General features: G+C 30.3%; 2 protein-coding genes across 2 annotated transcripts; one reads left to right on the top strand and one right to left on the bottom strand.

Annotated features, from left to right (window-relative positions):
* The first annotated feature begins 2,191 nt into the window (after nt 1–2,191).
* On the top strand, nt 2,192–7,052 carry LOC119684641. Its single transcript, XM_038098720.1, has 2 exons — nt 2,192–2,324; nt 5,893–7,052. The coding sequence occupies exon 2, from the start codon at nt 5,895–5,897 to the stop codon at nt 7,050–7,052; it is 1,158 nt and encodes a 385-aa protein (XP_037954648.1). The 5' UTR covers nt 2,192–2,324; nt 5,893–5,894.
* Nucleotides 7,053–7,199: 147 nt separating this feature from the next.
* LOC119680728 (SET domain-containing protein SmydA-8-like) lies at nt 7,200–11,226 on the bottom strand. Its single transcript, XM_038093685.1, has 5 exons — nt 10,923–11,226; nt 10,723–10,851; nt 9,226–9,772; nt 8,590–9,162; nt 7,200–7,406 (listed from the first exon to the last, which is right to left on the bottom strand). The coding sequence occupies exons 1-5, from the start codon at nt 10,973–10,975 to the stop codon at nt 7,251–7,253; spliced, it is 1,458 nt and encodes a 485-aa protein (XP_037949613.1). The 5' UTR covers nt 10,976–11,226; the 3' UTR covers nt 7,200–7,250.
* Nucleotides 11,227–12,184: the final 958 nt, after the last annotated feature.

The raw sequence follows: 12,184 nt of genomic DNA on the forward strand, positions 1-12,184 counted from the left end.
AAAAGTCAAGTACGTTAAGGTGCGCTGACTCTGAGCTTCAAATTTGGCAGGTCACAAGTTTGATTCCTGGTACTTGCAGTCTCAAAAGTTATTTACGAATAAATAAATACAAGAATTATTTCCAAGACCACTGATAATGGATATTTGGTAATACTCGAAACAGCTGTATGGTCAGCCAAAAATACAATTAATTAAAATAATAAAAAATGAATTTTTGTTGTTGTAGTTCACTACTGTTCGAAAAACCTCATTATATTTTAATCATAAAAATTACTATGTATAAATAGGGTTATTTGTTACAATTGACCTCGATTTGTTATTAAAAATCTTAATGTAATCGTGTATTATAATATTACTGTAAATATTATAACAATAATAATAACAATACAATAATAAAATAATAATATACAATAGTATAATAATATTATAACGATTAAAGTCAGTGATCAAATAAGTTAAGTAGCTATAACTAATTTCTTAAAAAATGAAACTAATAGATCTATAAGTATTGAATGCATCATGCGATATGTTTAAATAGATTAATAAACGAATGACGAATGACATCCTCCCAGACGTCAAGATTGATCCGATCAAAAAATACATAAAATACATACATATCCATATGATTACAGACTCCTCGGGGAGGTATGCAGATCTAAGTTCAGTTATTGCTTAGTCAAATGAAGTGATAAACAATAATCCAGTCAAGGCGTAGAGAGGGGTTATAAAGAAACTTCGCAGTTAATAGAGAGTAAACGTGTTCAAGTGCACTGACTCAATTAGCCTCAACATAATAATAATGCTAAGTCATCCAACAGATAGATAAGTTGCATCGAGAATTGGATCAAAATTGTGTATAGTTCGATATATTTTATAAAGAACATGAGAGAGCACTTCCTATAGGGTTTGTAGTGAAAACCAATTTTATTTCTGTTTTGTATTCCGATTAAATTGTGCTCTAAATGAAGTATCTAAGGGTTGTCTAAGTCTTTTTTATTTCTACAAATCATTCAAAACGCAAACTACATAAATTATCATAATGAAATATCAGATTTCAGAGTTCAATAAAAAGCACTTACCTTTACTTTTCGGTAACAAAATCAATCAGATTAGATAAGTTCTACTAAGTGTTTATAAATATTCTAATTAACTGAATAAAATTTCTCCGTGGTGTTAATTACAGATTAAATTATTTTAAATTTTGTTGTGTTGTGTCGTGTCGTGCGTTTATTGTTATTTATTTTATCAAATCGAAAACAATATTTTGTTTAATAGACTTTTTTAAATGTCACCTGAAACGTCATAGTTCCATTTTATTGCCTACTGCGTGTTTCATATATATTTATAAATATTTTTGTGTTTAAATTTTAATTTATTTATTTTATTACAATTATGTATGTTCTATATTTTATTATTTTATATACATATATATTTGTATGTACATTTATAATTTCAAATGTTGAATCTGTCCTTTCTTCTTGGCATATATTCAAAATAAATATATATTCTCTTTTGTATTATACATGAATGATTTCTGAGAAGAATTGTATATATTAAAAAATTACGTAAATCATTTATAGTATTCTGTACGATAATTTATCACAGATTTTCTCGTAAATATTGTACATCCACTTTTAGTTTCAATTAATGCAAATTGCATCGGATTTGCTGAACTTGACCGATAATCGCTATCGTTTGCAACGAAATGAATTTATCTGCACGTATTTAGCGAAGCTTTTTCATTCATGAGTTCATTAAGTATCTGCGTTCCTACAGTTACAGAATTTCAGATATAGATACTTTCAATTTAAGCACTGTTAAGCGCGCTACAAACGCTAAATTCCGGCAACCACTTCAGTTCACGCGCAGCACTCGACTAAGTAAATTTCACGATATTCTCACTTGTTTATTTGAAAGTTTGAGTATCTTTTTTTGTCATCATTCTGAACTCTTTGGGTTTTAGTGCCGATCGAAACTTTTGCCTCCGGTTAACTAACTTGTTTTATATGTTCTTCCCGCTCAAAGTTCTGAGTAAATGCTTTCAATTCAGCAAATTGACGGCTGATATGCTCTCCAGTCGTTTCGCACACATTAAATTGCTTCGGAATTAAGCGTAAAAATTTGCATAAAGATTTTTTAATTGAAATAAAAAATTGAGTCAGCTTTCATTCGATATCTGCGTTTTAGTTTTTCAAAAAGTATCTTTTGAGAATTTCCAAATGTGTGATTTATTTTCGCCTCTTAATAAATACACTATATCGGATAGAAGAATAGATAGAAGCCTGTCATAAGGAGTTGTGTTCAACACAGTAATTTGGAGATAAGTAAGTATCTACAAATATAGAAACTCATGTGAAGTGCCACTAACAACTATAGTACACTTAAGTCGTACGATTCTGAAGTACGACATAACACTTCTACAGTTAAAATGTGTTATTTACATTATATGTTGTAATGTAACAGGAAAATTCATTTTTAAGAGAAAATCTGTGAACAGCTATAATTTTGAACGAACTATTATTGGAATAAACACTGAAATATAGTTTATATATTGTTAAAGTTAAAGTATTTTAGCCAAATACAATTTCAAACGACCTATGAGAAACGAAATTAAAAAGCGCAAATAGGAATGGATCGGTCACATTTTGCGTAGACCGACTGGTGACACCACAAGAATGGCGATTGAGTATTTTGAACTGTTATATTAATATAAAACTATTATGTATTAAAGATTCTATGAACGCGAGTCTTGATCTGAAATATATTATCAACAATAATTTAAAATTTTTGTTTAAAACAATAATTTTCACTTAGCTCGTAGTATTCAAGATATATCAATTATTAATAACTTTCAAATTGTAGTTCTCAATAGTCAGAATCTGATTTAATCTGTATATTCAGTACTGGATGTCACAGAAATATTAGCATTCTACCTTTGTTAATGCGAAGTGTACCTTCTCAGGAACAGACTATAGGTACAGTCTAACAAATTTTTTAATTTAATAGAATCTCTTTAATTAATTGTTATTACGAACAATTTGGAATAAGTTAATTGCGTAATGATTGTACACTAAAGGTGGACCGAAATATCTGTAATGTAAATAATTTTTTTTTAAATTAAAACATAAATAAAATATTTAGCACAAATTAATATCTTTATAATTATATGTGTTAAATAAAGGACCTAAGCCCGACCTAATCAAAGAACTTAATTAGAAAAGTCTTTCGATAATATCTATAGAATGATCAGTTATCGAAGAGGGTTGTTATATAAAAGAACAATATCTCTCCTATTTAGATATAGCTAGAGGCCTAGTAACATGCCTAATTAAATAAAAATTTTAAATTAAGTAATGATCTTCAATATATTAATATGGTATATCAATATAAAATCAATATATTCAATTGTATATATCAATGTCTATAATTTAGATTTTATACTAAGAACTTTGAAGAACTTTCAAGAAAGCCAATTGTTATATATGTTCATTTTTATTAATATATAATAAAAGTCTTCTCTTAAATGTCTTAATAGTCTTAAAAAGAATGTATGTGTGCATGAGCAAATATTAAGGTAAATAAATCGGAGAGATATAATTATGCCAATTATGATTTCATCAAATAAGATAATAAAATAAGAACAAAGGATTGAGTCAAAAGTTTATTAAAACTAATAATAAATTATTAATGAAGTGAAATGAATCTTGTCAAAATCATGAAAAATTTACTCCATTAAACGAAAATTAGCCAGTTTTATGCCAAGTGTAGAGTGCTTTCTCGGATGCCAACGAAACCAAACACAAATTAAGAATTCTTGCAGATAGTCTGTGTTTTGGTATATGGAAGATGCTCTTAAGCTGTTGCCTTGCTACTTCATTCTGTGGTCTTCCGATGAACACGGTAAACTGGTAATAAATAAGAGGTACAAAATGCAGCAACACTTTGGAGATGAGCGAACAAATTGCAACCAAAATAACTTTGGACTTGATTATTACATCTGCGGTCTTTCATAGGTTCAAGGTTATTCTTTAAGGTATGTGATGAGAACACAGTTAACGTTTATATAAAAAAAGGAATAAAGCACACAAAATGTATAAGTAACTATGAAAGAAAATAGTATATGATATAGTTCTTTCAAGACACGCGAAATTATTTCTAATGTCAGTATATACTTATATATTTATCTATGTATATATATATATATCATGTATATTGCGTTTTAAATAAATAAATTCATTATTAACATTTTGCAAATGTTAATTTATGTTAATTATTTTCCCTGTTTACAAAATTTTATACCAAAACAGTGTTTACATTTAATTTACCTAAAATTAAAAATTCCAGGTTTCAAAATATTATTCCCAATTTTAAATATGTCGCAATTAGTTTCTATTATGGCATTCAATTTATTTATACCACATATATACCGTATATATTAAATATGAGCAATTAATTAATTCGTTGAAAACAATGTTAAAAATGCTTAGAAAAAATTTTAAAAATTAATTTATACGACCATAGATGTACAGAGGTTTCATGTACGAATAATAAACATATAATTATAATGATCATTTCACCACAAAGTGAAATTTTAAAAATTAATTTATACGACCATTGATTTACAGAGGTTTCGTATACGAGTAATATGTTAAACATATCATAATGATCATTTCAACACAAGGTGGTCAAATATTGATGATACTTTTCATTATTGCTTTATTTTAAAATGATCCTTCAACCCAAATATAATTAATATTATGTTAATCTGAAGAAAAATCTGAATAGATGATAATTCTTGTCAGATCACAAAACTCATCTGTACCAAATTGGTCAAAAATCATACCACTTAACTATAATAATTAGAGCGCAACCTACACAGTACTACGGTATCGTTACTTATAGATCACTGCTTAAGGGTAAGTCATGTAATCAAATTTTGTGTACCCACTAATGATTTTTATCGGAGTTTTGACAATCGGAGTTTGATAAGGGAAAAAACTGTACTTCACCACCACATCCATTGGCCATCTCTGTTTAAATGGGGATCTAAAATATTTGAGGTCTTCTTTCTAACTGACTTAACAGAGTTATCATAGCTTAAAACCAGGTACATAGCTACGCGTCACGTCGCGCATTATCAAAAGGACACCGTTCGTGTACTAGATGCTTCAACTAGATCCTTAAATGTGGTCTGTTCAGTAACTTTCATTACGGACGAGGTCTCATCCGTGGTATCACAATGGGCCTTTTGTTGTGGTGAAGTAAGGTTTGGTGTACAAGACAGTCACTACAATCTAACTTAACCTAGGTTAATACGGTTAGCTGTAAGTGTTACACAGAGACCTCTCCATATCTCGCGCTCTCGCTTAAACGTACTTTAACTTTCAAAGTATAAAGTTCTCCAATATTTTAAGCGTATTTCAGCTAATGATAGACGTAAGCGTAACAGGTGTTCAAATGTAACCTTTTCCCAGCTTTCACATCACTCAATCTTGTATGAGTATACCGATAATTATTAAATATTTAATATATCTTATCTTTGTCATATTTTGTTTTTATAATCTCATAACAAGAAATTCTAATAATAAATATAGAAATATTATTAAATGGAGTTGTGGTAGTGTTTGATTTAACTACTCAAATATTTCGGATACTGCAAAATCTATATCCGTCATCACTAACGTTTAGATTCGTCAAGAATCTTGGTAGTTCTTGAAAGCATTTGTAATGAAGTATTGAAGTCAAGTATTTATACATATAATTCCGCATCTGACATATATTTTAGTCTACTATACATATATAAAAAATTTATAATCATAAACAAGTTACATATTATTATATAAGTTAAATTGAATTTTTAAAATATTTAAATATTTATTTTATTCTTTTCAGTTATGGTAGCTACCTTCGTACTCAAAAAAATCTTCAACTTTAAATATATTTTTCTCATTATACTTAGTGTTAGTTACGTCATCAAACAAGATTCAACTTACTTTCAGAAAACATTTAAAAAGGATTTAGAATATTGTGAAACCTGCTTTCAAACACAGACTGAACAATGCAGTGCATTTCTTAACACAACTCTTCCAACCGATAGTCTAATTCTTCGTTCATTTTATATACTCACAAACTGGATACGGCCGGATAAAGTAATACGTCATCTACGTTTGAAGTCAACCAAAATAGAAATAGTAGGCAAATACTTTAGTAATAGAAAGCGTTTAAATCAAATAAAAAATGATCTCATTTCAACTGATGCCTTAAGACACTACTTAATTAATGATGAAAGCATTGGTCGCTTTCATCTATGTCCACAGTTCGGACTCAACCGTTTTATCAACTATTTCCTACAAATACCTAATCAGTATGTGGAAGACAATACCTCTAACCGAGAGAGAACCATTTTGGTATATATGCTGATTCATGTTCAGCCGCTGATTTTACCATTACTGCAAGCTAATGGATTTCCTGTACCAAATATATATGCAACATGTGGTTTTAGTATATTTCAGTCAAACGCAGGTCAGTCAATGACGGCATACCGAAAATCACCTTTTGATTTGAAACTTAAGATCGCCAAACAAATTTTGGAGGCAGCTATTATGTTCTCATATGGTTTTGCAAACTTTCGCATCTATATTACTGATATGTCTGAAGATAATATATTTTATGATGCCACAGTTAATAAGGTTTATTTCGTCGACTTGGATACAATATTTGTCATCGACTCAGAATCTATAGGTCACGATGGAGTTCATCGTCATGATTTGATAGAATGTCATAATTGCTTCGCTTATTCACCAGATGATTTGTGCAGCCATAAACTAAGTGATATGAATTTATTTGCAGCTTGTCAATTATTACGTGATAATACGCATAACAGCTTCGGGGGATTTCTTAAGCCATATCCTGAAAATCACTCTACACTCTTTCCTAAACTGGCAGCTTTACTTGATATTTGTGTGGAGTGTCCGGTGCAAAAATGTCATAATCGTTTCGCAGTTACTTTACAAATAATTACTATTCTTGAGGAATATAGTAAAAATATATAGTATATATTTAGTATATATATATATTATATTTAGTATATATTTAGTATATATATATATTATATTTAGTATATATAGTATATAGTACAATAAATAGTAGAATAGTACAATAAAAAACTTAAAAATTCATTTTAACAATAACAAAAATGTTAATGTATTTAAGAAAGTTGTCAACATTTTGCTTTTATCATACATTATTTATTAGAACTTTGTTTTCAACATGTCCATATCATTTTGTAGGTCCTTCAATTCTTTGAGCATGCTCTTTGCTAATTTTCCTTCTGGTGTTTCGACAGGTTCATACAACAACATTCGTATTGATTCACGAAGCATCGACTCTGATTGTTGCAAAAGTTCCTGGAATTCAAATTAAAAAATTAATAATTAAAATATGACTTTTACTTGGGTTTTCATATATGCGGGGAGAAGGTTAGGTTAAATTGAAATAGTACTTTTGGATTTTTTATAAAATATATGTATAATAATAATATACAATAAATTCCAGATGCGGTGATCTACTCTGAGGACCTGCAGGTCAGGTTGTTATACCATAACTTGTATATTTTTCTTGTTACTCGTAGCCTTTTTCCGATTTAAATATAGGGTATTTCAAAAGTAGACTGAAATATACGATATTAAAAAAGCAGGCAGGCTAATACACATAAGTATAAATCCACAATCAGGCAGCAATGAAGTCTATTACAAGGTTTCACCTCTTAGTGTTCCTACACATAGAAATAATGGAGACAACAAGATAGCAGATGAGATGGCCGGAAAATTTTCCGAAGTAGAGATGAATAAGGTCACTGTATTAAGATAAACCACTGGGTGTAAATTACGAATGATTTGTGAACTAATCGAGAAGACTTTTGGTTGCTACATTTTTATAGTCTCGACTAGATAGGAAAAGTATGAAACATATTTTGACCTGAAGTTGGTATACCTACTGGAATTCTAATGGATACTATGTTGGTACATCCATACTTCATCGCTGATGTATTCCACGAACTGTACATGATAAATAGAAAGTGGATTTAATCGATAATTTTCTATGTCTGTCCAGGATCACAAATAAAATGGCTTTAATAACTGAAATATCATTTCTTCACTGGGTTAAAAGACAACGAGGATAGGATTAGGAGATCTGCTTAACTCATCGGGAAGACCAAATTGTTTATCTAACGGAATATGATATAGAAACACTGTTTATGATAGCTTGCCTTCTACTGCTATCTTCGAATACAATACAATGGGCAAAAGATATCTCCTAGTTGAAGATAAGATATTTGTAGTTACAAATACTCTCTCAACCTATCCAACCCTAAATTCTAGAATAAAATTTATATAAAAGTTGTAGCACTGCAAGTACTTTAAAAACATTTAAAAAAACTAATTAAAGACAAATGTTGACCAAATATAAATAGTAGGATACATTAAGAGGATCTCATAGCAAATTTTTATAAAAAGTGAAATGAATTTGCTATAAAGTATAGATATATGTATGCTTTTTTTTTGAAGTTATAAATATAACGATGCTTACCTTTAACTCCTTTTGGGATATCTCATTTTCATTAAATCGCATACGATGTAGCTCAGCTGAAGCATTACACAATTCGTATAGCGCGATAGCTTTAAGACGCGATATGCCCGGCTGAATAATTTGCAACACGTTTAAAATCTCTTGACAGAGTCTCACCTTTCTTTCGTAAACTTTTCGTCCTGGACGATGGGCCAGATTAAGTATAATAGAACGTAAAATTGCAGCTACATTTTGCTTAATGTCGATCATCATGTAATGATTACGATGAAAAAACCGATTCAGTTTTCCCAACAGAAGTTCGTATCTATAAATGTCATCCTTTGCGTGAAATATTTCCTCTTTTGCTCGTTCCAATATATTTTCCACAAAGTCTGTTTTCACTGTATGTTGACAGGTAAGACACTGCCATTTGTTGTTCTTTTTAACAACGAAACCATCACGTTTATTTTGTGCACACGGTGGGCAAATTAGACTGCTCATATGAGACCCCAGTTCTGTGGGATCTTCACAACGTGCGCAGGTACAGAAGAAGTATTTTCCCAACTTTAAGTTTTGACGACGTTCTTCGGTGCCCTGCAAAAAGTGTTATCTTATTTTAAATGCTTCATATTACAATAGGTTCAAACGTTTACTGACTAAGAGGACATTTGTGTAGCAGTTAAGTAACATTTCGCCTTGAGTGATGTCGCGATTGGCATAAACTTTCATTTTGTAATTATCATCTATAGCTACCACAGTATTGGTGACACACTGATGTGACATCAATGACGCATTTAGGTATACTGCACGCATGTATGATGTGTCTGGAGCACGTATTTCAAAGCAATTTACATCAACTATGCTACACAAACGCTGCAAGAGTTCTTCATCAATCGATTCTTCATCTGACTTGAGATAATTTGGTAGCCCCGAATTGATTATAGGTGTAACTACATTTTTCTTGATTTCGTCCCATACTTCAGTATTGCGTCGTTCCTCCAAATGTGCTTCAAGCTGTATAAATTTTTTATAACATTCAGCCGTTTCAGTGTTTTCCCGAAGTAGAAGACATTTAAGAACTCCGTAGATCTGACCACCTTTCTGCAGCTCAGAGGTTTTTAGTTCATTCATATCAACGAATTTGTTACAATCGTAGTCATTGTGTGTATTACAGTTCCCACACAGTGGAAACACTTTACATTTACTGAAATAGATTATTAATACAATTGTTAGTATATTTGTCGATCCTGTGGGTAGAAAACTACTTGAGTATGGCTTTTAGATCATTTTAGTTATTAACAAAAAATATTTATTTTATTAAACAGTCATGATGTATTAATAATGAATATAGATATATATAAATACTGTTCCTCGCTTCATTTTTTGGCTCTTAAGTCCTTTAAGGTGAATCAGACACGTGTTGGTTGTGATGTTAAAATGTTAATAGATTGAATAAGAATTATTTCAAATATGAGATATACTTAATTTATTCCCTTTCTGTTTGCTTAATTTATTGTTATTGATAATGATCTAATTAGAATTGGAGATCTGCTAGTGTTTTTGTTATTGGCTCAAATGAGCAAACACCTAAATCATCTCTACTGCTTTGTGACAACATGAAATTCTATATCTTCATTTTCATCCATTTAGAATATGAATAGAACATGTTCTTCAAAATTTATTCTTTCTGTTGTTGATGTCGTTGATACAAAATGTGATAATATTTTCCACCACTGCACCCTTTCTATCTATTTACTCATTTTTAATGGAGTCAAATGTAAGATCTTTCCAAACTCTAAAGATGTGCAGTATTTTGGAGACTTAATCGCAAAAACCTTGATCTTGAGATTATATTTAATTAAATTTTTAACCACACAACCAAACACAAGCACATACACTGCAACAAATAGATGCAGTGTTTAAACTATCTGCAATTTCATTTAGTCACGGATATTAATTCACATTTTAAATTAATCAATTAATCTCAGTATTTATATTAATTACTGAACTAAATATGAAAAATTGTCATTCTTTAAAAATATGCAATTAGTTTAATTGCATTAACCTCCTACACATATTTGAATATATACTATATATATTATATATATGTAGTTTATATTTAAATTGGAATAATCCTAATATTTGAGATTTTACCTGCAGAATTCATTTGCTAAGAGGAAGCAGTTGGAGCAACGTCGTTCGTCATTTGCCGATAAAATCAGAACAGGACATTCAAGCATAATAGTTTCTCCGGCTTTAATGTCTATAGCAGCTGTTAGATATCTATTTATTTAAGACATATATTTATTATTCTTATCTCAAAATTTATATATATATTTTATAAATATAGATACCGTCCCAATTCATTGTCTTGTTCGATTTTACACTTTTTATCGAATTCATCCATATTTCTTCTGCCCGTTAAATATATTTCCTTTCCACCTTTCAACTTATTATTTTTAGTTGATATATTTCACCGATTTACTTATTTGTATACTGAAATCTAATTATTTTTAAAATAGACTGCTAAACAGAACTTCACCAAATCGCAATATTAAGACACTGACGATCCGAAAACGCAGGCAGGCGACAGCAACGACATTTTCAAAAATGCAAAGCGTTTCATTTTCTGGCCAATTATTTTTGCTACCCTGTCGCTATATTTCTGCTCTTCATTAGACAGTATTTCGTTTTTGTAGCGAAAACAATCACTAAGGCATTGTTAATTTCATTGTAATAATGTTTTTCGCAGTAATACAATGTATTGGCCGAGAACGAATTAGTGAACTACTGCATTATGTGTTAAATGGTCTTAGTATTATTCCCTCAGAGTACAACCTTAAAATTAGACTATAGTACAGAACTTACCTCAGAGTGGAGCCAATCACTGTGACTAAAGTATATTTTTAATACTATAACTCACCTTAAACGAGTATAAGATATTCAGCCTTGTTAAAAACTCAAGTATGTACCTGACTAAAGAGTTTCTAGCATTAACATAGACAAAAGCTACCGGCACAGCGTCCTCCTCAAGAGTAACGGTCTCTTCAATTGTACAATTTTTCTTTCAATATGGAATTCCTTAGTACAGCAAAATGGTTGGTTGGAGATCAAATGATCCCTGGAACAACAACAGGTTGGTTGTAAAAAAAATATAGTCGATTGTAAAACAAACAAGCAACCTAAGCAAGGGCTTACTTGCCCAAAAACTCATTGGCTGTGCACATGCTGTTGGCTGTACAATAAGTGATTGGTTGTAATGCAAACGATCAGTTTTATATCCAGTAGTTGGTCGTACAATTTATTAAAGATTAATAAGTTATAGAACAACTCACTATTCAGGTGCCCCAAAACAGTACCAATATATTTTTCAAGCACTTATTATAATCTGCAAATTTTTAATAATAACTAAGAAACGTTTGAATCGTTTATCTCATTACATTGGTTCTTAAGATTTGCTTTTAGACTCATTGTATTACTCGGAGGTTCATTCATACTCATATAAATCTCGAAAGTTGCAGAACCATGCATGCTCTTAATGAAGCCAAACATGCAACATGAGCTATAGTCATTGAAAATATTCCATGCCACAGGTTAAGAGAATGTAGTGCAATGT

The sequence above is a fragment of the Teleopsis dalmanni genome, chromosome 2 (assembly GCF_002237135.1).
Source record: "Teleopsis dalmanni isolate 2A chromosome 2, ASM223713v2, whole genome shotgun sequence".
Taxonomy (NCBI): Eukaryota; Metazoa; Arthropoda; class Insecta; order Diptera; family Diopsidae; genus Teleopsis; species Teleopsis dalmanni.

Coding starts and splice junctions, on each gene's coding strand:
- LOC119684641 (XM_038098720.1), top strand. CDS start 5,895: ATGGTAGCTACCTTCGTACTCAAAAAAATCTTCAACTTTAAATATATT.
- LOC119680728 (XM_038093685.1), bottom strand. CDS start 10,975: ATGGATGAATTCGATAAAAAGTGTAAAATCGAACAAGACAATGAATTG. Junction 9,773..10,722: donor TTAGCAAATGAATTCTGCAG/GTAAAATCTCAA, acceptor AATCTATTTCAG/TAAATGTAAAGTGTTTCCAC. Junction 7,407..8,589: donor TATCCCAAAAGGAGTTAAAG/GTAAGCATCGTT, acceptor TTTGAATTCCAG/GAACTTTTGCAACAATCAGA.